Source organism: Ursus arctos, unplaced genomic scaffold (genome assembly GCF_023065955.2).
Source record: "Ursus arctos isolate Adak ecotype North America unplaced genomic scaffold, UrsArc2.0 scaffold_4, whole genome shotgun sequence".
Taxonomy (NCBI): domain Eukaryota; kingdom Metazoa; phylum Chordata; class Mammalia; order Carnivora; family Ursidae; genus Ursus; species Ursus arctos.
In genome coordinates, this window is record NW_026623056.1 from 77,943,256 (window position 1) to 77,960,171 (window position 16,916).

At 43.4% G+C, this 16,916-nt stretch overlaps 1 protein-coding gene across 1 annotated transcript in view; it reads right to left on the reverse strand.

Moving 5' to 3' along the window:
- Positions 1-16,916, reverse strand: part of ADAMTS5 (ADAM metallopeptidase with thrombospondin type 1 motif 5) — a 46,995-nt gene extending 30,079 nt beyond the window's left edge. The window contains exons 1-3 of the mRNA XM_026517545.4: positions 16,812-16,916; positions 14,660-16,502; positions 3,709-3,841 (exon numbers count right to left, since the gene is read on the reverse strand). Of these exons, the coding sequence (XP_026373330.1) occupies positions 3,709-3,841; positions 14,660-15,763 (1,237 nt within the window). The 5' untranslated portion in view covers positions 15,764-16,502; positions 16,812-16,916. The remainder of the gene's footprint in view (positions 1-3,708; positions 3,842-14,659; positions 16,503-16,811) is intronic.

Below are 16,916 nucleotides of genomic sequence, written 5' to 3' on the forward strand. Positions count from 1 at the left end.
TCTAGCTCTTTTTTTATTTTTTTATTTTTTATTTTTTTAAAAGATCTTATTTATTTATTTGACAGAGAGAGAGAGCACAAGCAGGGGGAGCAGCAGAGGGAGAGCGAGAAGCAGCGCCTCTGCTACGCAGGGAGCTCCACGCTGGGCTAGGTCCCAGGACCCTGGGATCGTGACCTGAGGCGAAGGCAGACGCTTAACTGACTGAGCCACCCAGGTGCCCTATCTTTTTTTAGAAACAATTAGCAGGAAAAGAGAAGTGTTCACATTAACATGTGGTCCAGGAAGAAAGTCACTTTTCAGAACCGTTCATTGAAACCCTCCTGATTTTTACATGATGGATAGAAAAGGTGTAAGATGGTCACTTCAGATTTGCCGTTATTTATCTTACATGCTCATTTTCAAGTTAGGACATTTTTCAGATAGAGAGGGTAAAACACCAAGGGGAAATTTTGATTCAAAGACACCGACTTTGTATTTTAAACCACTATAGGTTGAAAGAAGCAGCAGCGGGCATTGCATGAGAGACTTAAAGTCCATTGATGAAAGCCTTATTCTTAAATATATCTTCTTACTCCGTATAGGACTCCGTATAGGAGAAATAAAGTAGAAAAATTATGGGAACATCCTGGAAACTCTCTCCATGGCTTACATTTCGAGCACAGTCTATATTTACGCTGTGTACATGAAGCAGATTGCACATTTGGGAATGGGCTTAAGCAGATTCAAAGCACACGGGCAAAACCGAGGTCACTTCGTCACCATCCGTGGCCTGTATGTGTAACCTCCCAATCTGGAAAGTGGTAAGTGTCTAATAAAACAGAAGGGAGGAAATTACATAAGAATGGGGTGGAATTAGAATCCAGAGCATGGTTAGCTCAGACCCATGGTTTCATGCAACAATCTAAAAATAAAGCCAGCGGCATTACCAAAGATCACACCGGCTGCAGAGGCAAGACTGTAATCATAGACAGACGATTAGGAAATATTTTGTGAGGTTATCGTCTCTAATTTCTTTAAGGTTCGTACTTTATAACACATGCTCACAATATTTAGGCAAAAAGTGAAATTAAAGAATAATAAAGCAATTAGAAAATAAAGCGAATGAAAGCCAGATCCCCTTATGAAAGGGAAATTAAGTCCATATCCCCCTATCCCCAGATCTTAAATTTCTCCGATTCGGTTATATGTAATGCAGAAAGACAAATTTAGCAGACAGTGTTTGACTGAAGAATGGATCATAGAGAATTCTAAAGAAGGAATGAGCTGACCCAACCAAGACATTAAAAGGGAACCCAGGGCATAGTCATGGATCAAAGATTCAGGTTTGATTTTTCACATAGAAGCCTACATCTCTTCTGCATCATTCCTTTGTAAAACTGTGTCCAATCCTGCACTGTTAAGAAAAGTTCTTAACGTACATATATAGTTTTAATGAAACAGTTGTTCTCATCAGCACCTGTCTTCCTACCTCTCAGAGTGCCAGGTCGGCCGGTGTCAACCCTTGGTTTGGGAATTCAGGAGGGCCAGGAAAGGGGATGCTGGAAGGTTCTTCATTTCAGCCCAGTTGCTTTGAGAGTCAGTGCAGCCCCAGAGAAGTTGCATTTACTGCCACAGAGGTACTCCTCCAGAGAAACCTCCCCCCTCCCCAGTGCTATCCATGTGGGCGAGCGGATCACTGAAGGATTGAAGGAAGAAAAAGCCTTTTCCTCAAGAAATCTGTAATCCCTTCCTGAGAAGATCAGGATTTAGCGCTCGTCATCTTATGGATGGACGAGGCCAGTTGCTCACCCAGTCCTAAATGAATCAGCCTCTGCCTACCCAGGGGTTTAGAACCTTTCTTTTGGAACTTCCATCACTCCGAATAATGGTGATTAATTACTGGTGTACTTTTGAAATCATCTCTGCTCAATTACAATCCTCTCGAGGATTTGGGCTAATTCTTCTTAGCTTCCACTGCACATTCTGAATGTTGCCTTGGGCAGCTCTTGTGTTTCTCCCACTTACTCACTCGTGCACCGACATAGGCAAGAAATACTGATTGAGGACCTATACGCAGCTGTATTATCATCAGTTTGGTAGGTATGGGTGAGAGAGAGGGGAGAGCATATTCCCAGGCCAGAAGCTCAGATGGCATCTGTTTTTTAAAAAGCTTTTCGGATATTCCAGGTCTTCTGGAGCAGCATACCAGGGAGTCACACCTCATTATTAGCCCACCTTATAGACAAGAGATAGATACCGGGTGTCTGAATCTCTTGCATGAGACAAAACAGAGACCATCGAGGCAGAGATGGGACTCCATCTTGAAGCTAAAGAAGTCTAATTAATAACATGTAAATTATTATCGGTGATGTTGTTGGATGGTTATTCATGTTAAGGCTTTATGGGTGTGTGAGTGTGTGTGTGTGTGTGTGTGTGTGTGTGCGTGTGTGTGTTTCCTTAGATGGTAAGAAGAGTGTCAGTTAAGAAAATTAAGGTCATGATTAATACTTAGGAATTGAAATTTAACTACTGATTTCTCTTTCACTCCTGCAATATATTGCCTTACACAATTACATCTTTGCTTTGAAGTTATTTTAACTTTCCAAAGAAAACATAGCAGCTAGAAATCTACCCCTTGTGAAATGTTCTCTGCCTACTACCAGGAATATGAAAAAGAAGCTTTACTTCCTGTTTAAAAATTACGGTTTTAGGTTAAAAACTAAATCTGTTTAATACAAATACAGCAAAAAAGGTATCAAACCATACTTTGCTCCCAAAAGGATGATGCTGAAAGGTGAAACATACATTTGAAATGAAATGAACTCGTTAACTAAAAAGCAAAAACAGAAGTGTATGTGGGTGTAAGTAACAGCTGGTATTTATAACCTACCCAGTTTGGTCCCTGAAATAACCCCATGAAATCGGCACCATTATTCCTGTATTTCAGATATGAAAACAAGCTTTGAGAGTTTAAATAATAAGACCAATAATAAGACGAGTAGAAATACCCTAGCAAGAATTGAGCCCAGATGTGTCTGATTCTAATGTCTCATTCTAAGTACTAAAGTACTCATATACATAGGAGCCTGGGTCATCGCCTGGGAAACACATTTCCTAACTGGTGGGATAATTTTCAACAATGAACTCAGTCCTAAATTTCTCATTTTAAGATTTAGATGTGTTTCTTATGACACACAAATCGTGTGACATTTGAAGACAAACCCTGCTGACTGCTGGTCTGGGTTTCACTGTCTTTGCTATTAGAAAGGAGATAGGACTGTTTCCCATAAGCTATTGTTTACCTTTGACAGGAGCTCTGATCACTCACAATGGAATAAACATGACAAATTTCTGTGCAAACTGATTAGCCCGGGATGAGTCAGTAGGGCCTCGAGTAACTTTTAAGAGGGATATCCCTACATTCCATAATCAACTGCGACAAATTCCATCTAAGAGTCATTGCTAGATGCTTAAAAAGACAGGAGCAGTAGCGAATTTCTTTTAAACTCCTAAATGACACCATCAAAAAGGAAACATCTACTGTGTGCCTGACTTTGCCTTCCTCCTCCCTAACTAGTTAACCCTAAAAGTGCAAATATAAACAAATACAATCCCCAATGGTCCATCTGAACCTGGAGAAATCTGGAATTAATTGCCAAGTATTTTGGTTCCTGTTGCAGCTGTTACGAGTGTTTGATTTGGCGAGGGGAGGGAAAAGGCGCTGCATACCAATTTCGTGAGCCACGGTGAATGCTGCATGGAGGCCATCATCTTCAATCACAGCACAGCTGCGCTCCGGAGAACATATGGTCCCAACGTCTGCCATTCCCAGGGTGTCACATGAATGATGCCCACATAAATCCTGCCCGGGAGAAAGAAAGAAATCATTAAAATCAATTTCCATCCAGAAGGAGCCACCTTGTAGAGCCACTTGCTCACTCGAAAAGGCAAGAGTGGGATATGTTTATGGTATCACCTGTTCAGCTCTGGAAATGTTCCAAAGACAAAGGAAGGGCATCGGCTCTTCTACGCTTCTCTGGGCCCCAGAGGCACAGAAGGATGATGGGACTCAATTACATTTAAAAAGATGTTCTAGGATTGTGGTTTGTCCCTTAACAACAGCCGCCGCAGTTTCCCGAGGCTCTGCTGCTTATATGCAGGCACGTTTGTCTGGGATCGCTTTTACAGAGTGAAGCTTCCTAAAGCCCTAATATTCTGGCTTAAATTCAAGCTAAATTTATCAGAAGCCTGGCCTAGTAATTTATTTTCCAACACGGGCAAACTGCAATCACCTATTTGTGGCAAACTATCAGTGTATCAGTAATTTGAACGGGAAACTAAATTGTACTCCAAAAGCACAATACTTCGAAAGATCTCCTAATTTCTAAACAGAGCTGTAATTTCATAGGCTGTGTCTTCAAAAATGCATACCCTCTTACTCATAGGATTTCATGTAGATTGAAGATGTAGATTTCATGTAGATTTCTCAATCTGATCAATCCGCAAAAAATATATGTAATATATTGTGTTTATATAAATGAGTGTATGCATTTTTTTCTGGTGAGAAGTTGTAGAGCTCTTAAGAGATTCTCAAAGAAAAACACGGTCACACCCCCTTAAAATGATCATTAAAAGTGATCGATTTGGATGAAAGAGACATCGCAAGACAATTTTAGGTTATGAAACATAAAGAGAAAATATAAACCAAAATTTTTTACGTGATAGATTTGTAACGATCAGCTTTCCTTTCTATGCTATTTGAGCATTAAAAGACATTAGAACTTCTTGTGCTTGACTACTGTTTTCAATGAAAATTAATTAACATGTAAAAATTAACATTTTCACATCCAAAAAAACAAGATAGTAATCTAGTCAGCCATAAATGAATAATCATAGAAGGAAAGGATTTTTTTAAAAACATCAATTATTATGAAAGATGACTATTTACCAGTTGAAATAGTAAGTGTCATGTCTCTTACAGCTACCATCTTTGTATCCCCAACTACCACAATGTCTGGCTTATGCTACAAACTCAACGAACGTTTGCTTAATTGAGGTGAATTGTGACATACCTTAATATGTTACAATGTAGACCTCACACACCTTAATATGTTATATGCTAGCAAGATCTCAACAGATTCCCGGAAGTCAGTGTAAGATGTTATTACTATGTAACCAATGTCACCTACTAAATGTCAACACACTCTTCTAACTCTTCCCTATGTTGCTGCATACAAATCCAACCAAGGTAAAGAATATCTAAAAGATATACCCTGTGATCTTTTCTCTAGTACATTTTCAGGTCCTTATTGTGTTCCATATATTATGAGATCCCAGCTGTGATGAATTACATTGCTGCCACCATGTTATTATAGCTTCAGACAGTGGAAATCTTGGCCAAGTAGCCTTGGTGAATCAAGTCACCAAACCAGCAATAGCTTCCCCAAGTTTCCTGTGTACCCTCATATGTCATCCCGTGGGATCTCAAATTACAGCTGTTAAGAACAAATTAGTAGTTTTTAAAATTGAAATTGGAACACACTTTTGCATAATAATCAGTCTTTGAGATAATAATATAGTACAATACATTTTTAATCCAGTTTTTCTCCAATCATTTCAGTAACTTTAAGACGAAAGACTCGGTTGTCATTGCTAGACACTACAGGTTATTTCCGCATACATTTTTTTAAACCAAGATATATGTTTATTTTCACAATTTGGGGTTCGTTATCTTCAAATAATGAAATGCAAGAATTGTTTCCCCTTCTTACTCCATATGTCATTGAGAAGCTCAGATGAAGAGCCGCAGCTAATGGAAATGGCCCTCCTGAATAGAGTTTAAACTGGATTCTTAGCATCTCACTGTTTGCTGGTAGCAATTGCTCATTAGAGGCTATCAACTCTCCTTGTTATCCTTGAATTGCATTAAATGCATTTGGCCCTTTGCCATAGAAATGTGGGCATGTGACGAAATTATGAACAGAAGCAGTTGTTATTTTTTTAACCACACTGATTAAACCCCTTGACGACATGGCCATACTCTATATATTTTTGTAAGTATAATTATGTAAACTGGCAACCTCTCAATTTCATTCACACAATTTCAAACCTTGACAGCCTCGTTACAGTTTCATCCTCAAGATTTGCAATGAATGTATTTCTCTGGTCTCCGATATTCATTCCAATGTATTAAAACTCAACCTGTACATCCAATTATTAAGAATACAGCACATCACTCTCATGTCTATCTACTGGTGGAGATTTATAACAACATTTACAGTTACAAACCTTATTTGAAGTTTGTACAATTTTTTTTTTTTAATTCGGAACAGGAGTGACGATACTAAAGCAGCAATAGCATCTATCTATCTATCTATCTATCTATCATCCAACCTTCCATCCATCCATCCATCCATCCATCCATCCATCCATCCATCTTATGGACTGGAGGCAGGGGATACTGGAAAAATGTGAAACACAAACACTGTCTACATAAAAGGTAATTAAATTACAAGTGCTGACAAGAGTTTTTCTGCTTGGTCAGTATATATCTGAAGGTAAGTTACATCTTTGTTATGTTAAAGATGGTTCTTTTCATGCAAGATCAATATCTTATCACTATGGTGTAGATAGCAATGCAAAGGAAGATTTAGTAAAATGGAAGGGTTTCAGAAGTATGCAGAGACTTAACAGGTGGTCTTGTGGTGTTGGCCAGGATATATGATTGAACATTTTATGTAACTCAAAAGTAGAGCTGAGATGGTCAGCAAGACCAATGAAGACTTGACAAGGATATCATTGACATGGTGACCATTCACCAGACGTGGCCATTTAGAGGATTATGAATATGTCAATATCTGTGATTCATCATGGAATTTAGAAGGTCTAATAGCACCCAGATCTATTCCTTTGGATGGAGTAGGGGGCAGGGATCCAGCAAAGTACGCTACTTCGGGAGGCAGATGCCCAGAGGATAGTACAACTTAGCAAATCTTAGTGATCAGTGCTGGGTGGAGAAAATGAACCAAGCAGACATGAGAATGCACAAAGTGGAATGAGTAATAGGAGCTGTAGGATTTCTAGTCTTGACTGGGAAGTTGGTCTTTCAAGCAGCATAAACACGCTGAGGGAAGGAGCCAAAAGAAACAAGGTGAGAAGAGCAGATGTCATCACAATTGCAGCAGTGGCAGCCAAATTAACCAAGAATACCTTGTACAATGGAATCTGGAGTTAAATAACAGCAACTTCTGTTTCTATAGATATTACCATCTCATAAGGGCAAGCATGGAGCTCAAGAGAAGGACATAGAAGAGGGCTTAACGAGCCTTAGATGTCTGTCTCTCTCCCTAATTTCTATGAAGAGGGGTTAGTGATAGAAGAATTAATCTGGCATGGTACATATTTTAGTCATATGCATTATACAAACATACAGGGGTGCCTGTGTGGCTCAACTGGTTAGGCACCTGCCTTCAGCTCAGGTCATGATACCGGCGGGATCGAGCCCCACATCGGACTCCCTGTTCAGTGGGGAGTCTGCTTCTCCCTTTGTCCTTCACCCCGTTTGTGCTTTCTCTTTCTCTCAAATAAATAAAATCTTTAAAAAAATTGGGATTGCATAAAAGCATTAAAAAACCCAAAAAACATACACATATACACCTTAATTCATATTTATCCTATGCATCCAATTCTTGAGGTGTCATCTGCCTTTCTGGCTACCTATACAGTAATTCCCAATCATAGAGGTCTTGATTTAGTCTCAAGAGAAACTACATTAATCGGGTCTATTAGTCTGACTATTATAATGACCCATGTTATACAATCTCTATCCATGCTTCTGGATACAACCAGGTAATATCAAACATACAGAGCCCAGCTGGATTAGGGACCAAGGGATCCAGAGTCACCTATTCTCAACACAATTACTGTGAGCCCACAATCTGCTGACACTGTGCTAAGTGCTGACACTGTAATAAGTAAATAAATCTGATCTTGACCTTAAGAAACATCACGGTCTAGTGAGCAGAACAGAGATGCCAACAGGGAAGCAGATTATGACATACTATTACGAACAGATTTTTGAGGGAATGAAGAAGAGGAACTGACGAGCTCTCCTTGAGCGAATCAATAGAAGTGTCTCAAAGGAGGTAACTAGATACTGAGGGATGAATAGAAGTCTGACAGTCTTAGAGGAAGGGTATCCTAACTAGGAAAGACTTGTCAATACATCAGGGGGTAGTAAAGGGTAGGCTCTCTTTGGGGGAATGACAGGAAGTTTGTCACGACTGGAGAATATAGGATTTGTTGGGTGGATGGCAATCAGGGGAAGCTAGAAAGACAGTCTGGACCCAGAGTTCCAAGATGGGACGTTTTGTCTGTAAACATGAAGTAAGAAGAAGGGGAAAGGGGAGGCAGGGTGTTAGGGAGTGCGGGGAGGAGATGCTTGGAAAAGTCATTTTGGAGAACGGAAATGGAAGCCAGTTAGACACAATGAATACAAAGTAGATCACTTTTTAATTCTAACGTTATTAGTAAGAGTCATTACGTAAATTGTTTATATGCTTTGAGACAAAGTTCCCTCGTCATTAACATAAGGAATTTGGATCAGGTGATCTCTACATCTTTCCAGCTCCACCTGTGTTGGTATTAAATGAAAGCACTCTAATTTACAGGTGGAGATATGAAAACTCAGGGGCAATAGGTGTCCAAAGTTGCAAACTTGAGACTGGTGAAGTCAAAATGCAAACCTATATCTAAACATCCCAGTTCCTGAACCACCTTTACCTGGGTACTGGTGAATCATCACACATGTTTTTCTTGACATTACTGTTATCTTTTATGTTTATAATCTGTGCCTGGTCAAGTAAATTCCTTTCCTACAACAAATATTACGGCATGGTTTTTATCTCTATGATGTGTTTGGTGAAACTCAATAATTTAGAAGCGTACTAAATTTACAAAATGTGCTGAGAAAGATACTCCAAAAAAGAAGAAAAATGAAGTGCTGAATAAGAAACCTGGACATCTTTTATTTGCACTTCTCTCTCTCTCTCCTGCCACATCTAATTGGCCACTGTAAGTCACTGATTCCATCTACCAAATGCCTCCGGTAACTGTCTAGTCCTTCTCATGTCTTTCCATTATTCCTTCCTGCTTGCGCCATCATCTGAGGCTTCTAAGTGGTCCCTTTGTCTCCTGGAACTCCCCTGCCAGTGTGCTGCAGTCAGTTACCTTCTAGACCCCAGATCTGATTAGCCTGCATCATGCATTCAAACTTGTACAATGCAACCTGGGCTTCCTGTAGGCCTCCACTGCACTGTTTCATCCCCTCTTGGTCATTATATCCTCCATATCTTATCAACATTTCAGTGTCAAACCTTAGCCCAAATGTTCCTTCTGCTGGAAAGGCTTAATGAATTCACATCCACCTCATTTTAAAATTTCTTGATTTGGTTCCTGCTTCTCAATTTCCAATGTTAATGCTTTAATTTTGACCATCTTGGATTTCCTCCTGAAGGTTACTGAAATAGCCTGCAAAGCCTTCCCCTAGGTTGAGTTCAACTACTCATGTCAGAAGGCTCATTCTGGAACATACTTCTGGTCACTGCTGTTTTCTTTCCATAGATGCCCATTGGATTTAATTTACAATTTAAACTCTTAAGCGTGGTGCTTTGGGCTGACTTGAGTCTCCCCCACCAAAACTCGAATTCATATGCTGAAGACTTAATCCCCAACGTGCCTGCATTTGGAGACAGGGACCTTAAGAACCTAAGTAAGGTTAAATGAGATTATTAAGGGTGGGGCCTGATCCAATAGGATTAGTGTCTTTAAAAGAAGAGAACTTGAGATCTCTCTCTCAGGACACAGAATTTCTTCTATAATCTAGCTGTTATCATCTTCTCTAGACTCTACTCTGTCACCATTCTGCCCTCATGTTGTCTATCATATCACTTCTAACCCCCTACATTTTACATGTTGCCTCTGGGCCATTGCACAGGATAGCTGGACACATCTGCAAGCCTATCTCCTCCTTATGGGTCCGGCTAACTCCTAGACCTTCTTCCAAATTGAACTCAGACGGGTTAGGCAACCTTCTAACGTATTTCCATGATATCTAATGACCACATGGATCATAAAAATCATCATGCTATATAACAATTATCCATTCCCTTGCCTGCTCCCTGGAACAGATTCTTACGAAAGGGGTCACATTTCAAATTTCTGAATCCCTCTCTGCTTATTATTCTGTCTGAATAAATTAGTTATAATATTTTGTTTAGAGAGCACTAGACAAGAGTACATTCTCTCTCTGCCATTGGGCAGTTATTACTCTTAGAAGACGATCTCTTTTCATGAATGTCCTTACGATGGTAGTATGGGTGCAGGTTATAGAAAGGATTAACTGTAAAATGGTGTATGCTTATGGATAGTACCTACGAAATGCTCAATAAAAGCTTGCTGAATGCAAATAAAATCTATCTGTACTTCGAGGGCTAATTCAATTGTACATCTGCAGTGAAGCCTATATAAAGACCTACAGGCAGAATTGATTATTCCTCCGCTCTCTTTTCACAGACTCTGTTTATAAATCTGTCAACTTTACCCGAGTTTTCCTAACATGAGAGAGATTCCTGTGTGCATCTGCTTCCTTTCCCCTGGTGATAAGCCCAGGTGGACAGGGAGCAGGTGTATCCCACCGTGCTGCCTTCAGCTGCACAAGAGTGCCGCACACATAAGAGGCACTCCTAGCTGTGCACCAAAAGTGAGAGAGAGAGACAATAATGACATATGTCCTGTGTGTTGTGGTACATTGTCTCTAACGGACATTAGATTTTTCAGAATATTCTTCACTTTATTTATTTATTTATTTACATTTGAACTGAGATATAATTGACTTATTATATTAGCGTTAGGTACAACAACATGATGATTTGATCTATGTCTATGTCATGAAATGATCACCACAATAGCTCTATTTAACGTCCATTGCTATGCATAGTTAGAAATTTTTTTTCTTGTGATGAGAATCTTTAAGATCTATTCTCTTAGCAACTTGCAATTCACATGTGTTTTTAAGATGTCAACCAGAGCTGCTTAATTTGCTCCCATTCTTCCCATTTCTGAGTTATTTAGATTTTTATTGATTGGGATTCATCTATAAGTTAGGAATCCTGGCTAGGAGTTCACTTCAGACTTTAAATGGGATTTGAACTCAAACAGGCAATTGGATTAATCAATCCAGTCAGCAAGCAAATAAGAAGTGGTACCTCCTTCTTTCTCCTAGCTTCTGGTCTCCCCCTTCAGGGCTCCCTATTGTCACAACCTAAGAAGGGGCTGGCTGGTAGAGGAGAAATGCTCTCTGTGGGGTCCTGCCCCAGCACTGCAAGGCAGAACATAAAGCGAGGTGTTAGCTGAGAGACAATTGTCTATTAACTGTCACAGTCATAGTTAATGAAAATGAATGGACCTTGTGTATTACATAGTCTGTAGCTGGTTCATTTTCAACCCAACGCTTTTGATCTATGTGAGGTTTGGGATGACGGGACCTTAAACAACCTCTGATTTTGTCATCCACCAGGTAGGGCTTTTGTTTCTAAAGAAGAATGCGTGATCTCCAAAGTGGGTTTAGGAGTTTGTCTTTAAAGAATCTATTTTAAAATAAAAGAGGAAACCAGGGACGAGGTAAGGATTCTGGAAAGCAAAATTAAATCCTGAGGAGATCAGATTTCCACTGTTTGATGGCAGAAGTAGTGTGAATTCCAGCATGAGTGCTATTCCAGAATGAAAACGGCTCCTATGCCAGAAAATTGGCTGGTGCTAAGTTTCTCTAATTAGAGTGCCGGGGTTCAGTGAAGTGTGTTAGTTTGATAAAAGAATTACTAGCAGTATTCTGCTGACTCCCAGACACAACGTTCAAGGTGGCCTGGACTAGTAAACAGGGGTGGAAAACATATCCTCACACATTTGCTTCATGCCCGAAAAACAAGCAATTTAAGAGAAGACATCTGGACCCAAAATTTGAACAGTGCTCAGAGCCCATCAAAACATGGATTTGATGGCTTGGCGTCTGGCTGCTAAGCAACGTACTTCTTACATTCAAAACAGAGTTGTAAAAGTAGGATCCTGGTGCCAACTCAGGGTATTTCTCATTGAAAAAAAAATAGTCATGAACGTTTTTCTTAGGTCTTAAGGTATCTGATTTCTATGGTAGAAGAGCTCAGATTATTTCTGCTCTAGTCCTCTCATTTTCCACCTTCTGGAGTATTAGATGGAGCTTAACTTTACATTTTGAAGTACTCTTAATGAATGCCGCATAAGGGTCTTGTAATATTTTTCTCAGCCCCCTAATTAACAGCATTCTTTTAAAGTAAGTACATATAGTCACAATACACATGCTTTTTCAAATATTTGGTTCCCCTCAAGTTAGATGTATATACCAGAGGGCCAACCACAAGCTAAACGAGATTTACTTTACCAAAAGTATGCTTCTGCTTGGCAGGGAGGCCAGGGAGGGCCCATGTAAAATATTTTCCATGTGCAGACTAGTTTGGAAAATGTATGTTATTATAATACCTATTAACATTAAGATAGACCGTTAATTTCTTTCTCTCTTGCTTTTATCTACTTGAAATGTACTGATATGTGTCAGAGCTTAGAAAATAGGAATTGCTAACTACCCAAATAAAACACAAATTCAGAAAAAGCAACAGACAGATCATTCAGAACCACCGACTAGTTTTCCTTTTTTTCTGGGAAGCAGTTAGGAAAATGATGGGGCAGGAGGTAGGGAGGAATGGGGTCTTCCATTAATTTTTGTGTGTCTTAAAAGTTGCAGAATGTGCATTTGTGTTAAAAAATGAAACTGAATATTAAAATGACCTACTCTTTGGAATACTGTGCCTACAAAAGTATTTTTTCCTCTGTCTTTAGAGAACTTCCTTCCACAAACCCTCTCAAGCCTTCTTCTTGGCAGCTTCTTGGGATGAAGCAAAGCAAGAAATCCAGACGTGGAAAATTGCTTACCAAAAAAAAAAAAAAAAAAAAAGACTTGGAAACCAAATAAGAAAGGGCTAGTTTTACAGGAGAACTTCACCTCATATGGAAGGCTACAAAACAAATGTTCTTTCGTGTCAAAGATTTTTGCGTGCAGAGAAATTAAAGGATGGCTTTTAGATCACTTAATGAGAAGGCAGATTTTCCATCGTGCGTTGCATTGTGGGCTGCCAGGTTCTTCCTAAACTGTTGCCCTCTGGCACCTTTGTTTACATGTGGTTTACATTTACGTCCACCCCATGGACCACAAGTGTTTCTCCATTCCAAATTTATCGACACTTTCCCTTAATACCAGGGGTGCCTCAGTAAAAGCAGAGAATTAGGTAGTGGAGCTGTGTGATTCTGAAGCTTTCTGCCAGCCATCAGTGCATTTCCTAACCTAGCTCTGCTTGCCCCATTTCATACCATGCTTTTGCAGGATATTTCAAAATTTCGAATCCTTCAGCTACCCTGGGTGGATCCCAAACACTTAAAGAATGAGCTTTAAAAGGCAGCTCTTACCAGGCATCTGAGAGGCATGACTTAAAGCTGCTAATCATAGGAGCGTCATGCAGGAGGCTCAGAGCTCTGAGCAAGCCAAGGCTCCCAACCAGCCCAGACTCTGTGTCTGAAAGTCACACTTAACGTGGTGATGGAATGACTGAGCAAATAGATACTTTGCTCTTCCCAGAACCTCTAGGCCTATTAAGATCAGTTTCTTTCCCTTCCTGTAACCATCTTCCTTAAAAGAGGGAAATCCTGGGCAAACATTCCTTCCTCATGCCTTGACTCTTTGCCCAGATCTTTCCACACTTGGGCTTCAGAAACATATTCATCCAAACCCCAAACATGCAAGCTGGATGTGACCCTTCGCTGGCAGCTCCGGAGGGAGAGGCAGTGCTCCTGTTGCGCTGGAAGACTAGGCAGGGGGGTTGCTAAGGAACCTGGCAGGACAGGGTTGCTCTAGCCTCTGTGCCTCCCTGCCCTCCGGAATTCCTTCCTTCCTGGAAACCGAAATTCCACCAGGTGGACAAGTAAGAACTCCTTTAAGAAGCCAGATTGGAAGAAAGAATCTTCCCTTTGGAAAGTCTACCCTCAACTTATGCCCCAGAAGTGGTTCTAGGAAGAAGGTATGGCCCTTTACAAAGGAAGGGTGTGGATAAAAGGGACTACAATGGATGAACCAACAAGACCCTTTCCATGAGGTTGGGCAAAGTTGTATATTGAGGTTCACTGGCAAGTAGAAGGTCTCCTCCACCAAAAACAAGAAAGAAAGGAAGAAAGAGAGAAAGAAAGACCCCCCCTTCCCTATTCCAAAGATAAACTTGCTTTCCCCCCCTCTTCCCATTTAGCTATGTACATTTCCCCAGGCATTCTAGTTCCTTCTTATCCTATTTATGCACCTAGGACACCATGTCTCAGACCAGAGACATCCTGCCTGATGGATGGATTGTCAATGCAGGTCTAGTCATTTAAGGCAGGAATTACTGCTGGGGAGACCCTGGCTACAGGAGCAGAGCTGAAGGCTGGCTGGGTTTCCTTCAAGGCGCAGTTAAGGACATCCATAGTGGCGGGAGGTCTGTGGGAGAAGCAGGGCCGTCACCTACCTCCTTCCACGGGCGCTGGGAGCACGCACGCAGGTTGGACCTACCTCTCTCGTAAACAGGATGGCCGCGTCGTAGTGCTCCTCATGGTCATCCCCCAGCTGGTTGTGCTGGTGCTGCCACTTGCAAAAGTTCTTGAGCGTGGTGGCCGCGTTCTTGCTCACCTCCAGGCTCTTGTCCTTGTCACCCAGCACCACCACCTTCACCACGGCCAGGCGGATGTGGTTCTCGATGCTGGCATGGCTGTACAGCCTGTTGGCGATGGAGGCCAGGGTCAGCAGGTAATGCTGCAGGCCCCGGCCGTACATGCGCGCCATGGACGCGTCAGCCACCAGGAGAAGCTCGACCTGGCGGGCCCTGGAGATGGAGCGGCGCCGCCGCCGCCACCACGTCTGGGGTCCCTGGCCCCCGTCGGAGGAGGGAGCCGACTGGTCCAGGAACTGCGGGGCCAGCGCCCAGCGTCGGTCTGGGCTGCTGTGCGCCGGGGGGCGCTCGCGAGGCCCTGGCAGAGATGCGGGAGTCTCGCAGCTAGTGCGCGGCGGCAAGGCCTCAAAGCTGAAACCCTCGCGGGTATAGATGTGCAGGATCCGCGACGACCCATCCCCGTACACTCGCCCGGCCTCTGCCTCGGCCCAGGGCCCGCGCAACAGCGGCTTCAGGGTGTAGCGCGCGTGCTTAACGGCGAAGAAGCCGTCGAGACCACCGCAGAGGTCAAAGACAGCCAGGGAGCGGGGGCTGCCGTCCACTGTACCGCGGTAGAAGCAATGGTCCCGGTGGCGGCGGGTCGCGCTCGGCCCGCTTCCTGCAGGCACAAAGCCAGCGGCGCCCACCGAACCATCTCGCTCCAGGTCCAGGAGGAACCTCCGGCCGCCCGCGTAGACGAGGTAGCCCACCTTGCCGCCGCCGGAGTAGATCTGGTCGATGTTCTGCACCAGCCCGCTGCTCCTGCTCTGCGGCGCCAGGGGGTGCGGGTGGCCCGGAGGCTCGGTCCGCTCCTGCGCCTCCTCCCCCTGCCGCCGGCGGGGCTGGGCGGCCGCTGCAGCAGCCCAAGGCTGCCCGACTTTATCCTGGGCAGGTGCCGCGGCGGGGCCGACCGCGACCAGGGGCAGGCGGAGCGCGCACAGCAGCAGGGACGCCCACCCGAGCAGCATAGTGCGCTGCCCGCAGGGAGGGGCTGCGCGACGGGGACTTTATGGGTATTTGTTATTCGCTATGGAAGTTACCGGGGCGAGAGGTGGGGGCACACACACACTTGCTTGCAAGGTTGAGTCAAGTGTCGGAAGGAGGGGGACCCGGCTGCAGCGCCAGCCTGTCCCAGCCTCAGTGCCAGCGTGCGAACTTTTCTTTGTTGGTTTGGAAAATGTTTGGATTCGTGCTCCGGAAAAAGGGGGAAAAATCAAGAAGAGAAAAGCCGGGTTGTGGAGGTTCCTCAAATACGAGGAAAGGGGGAAAAAAAAACCCAATCCCCAAAACAACCAAATCCAACCCCAAGTGCAGCACTACCGCCGCACGAAGAAAAGTAAGGATGGTGCCGCGCACCAGGCGGGCAACTGGTGCGCGCTGCCTCCCTCCCGCTTGCTGCTCTGGACCCGCCGGCGGCGGGGGTTCCAAGCTCCGAAGCCCAGGTCCTTTCTTATTTTGTGGGGTTCCTTGACTCTACTAGAACCAGGAGGAAGGGAAAAAAGAGAGAGAAAAAGCCATAAAAATTAAAACAAAAAATGCAAGGGGCGGCCTGCGGGGAGCCAGTGAAGCGGGGCGTCCGTGTCCCTTCGGATGCAGTGTCTTCCTGCCCGCCGTCATCCCCAGTCGGCCGCTGCGAGCGCGGAGAGCAGCGCGAGCGCTGTGAAGATGCGAGGAGGTGGAACAATGAATTTATAGCGGCATGCCATCCTGCAATGGCAATTTCAACAATTCGTCACTGCAAGCTGCCTCTTAAAGGGAGAGCTTCCCCCACCCCTCCCACCCTTCCCGGTCCGCGCCTAATCAGATGGGGGAGGGCGGGCGAGGGGGGTGATCGAGGAAAGGGAGACCGAGAAGAACCCGGCGAGGTGGAAGGAGGGACGAGGGAGGGAGCAAGGGCGAGGGGGGAAAAGTATTGGGGTAAGAAAAACAGATTTCCTTGGCCTCATTTAAAGCCACAGTGGCTCGGGGTTTGTCTGATATTTCACAACCAATCGGGGTTGGCTAACCCCGGCTTACCTCATCTCCTGAAAGGGGTGTTTTGGTGTGTTTTTAGAGTTACTGAGACATTTCAAGTCTCTCCCTGCCTCCTTCTCTCCTGCTTTTCTTTCCCTGGGTAGGAAG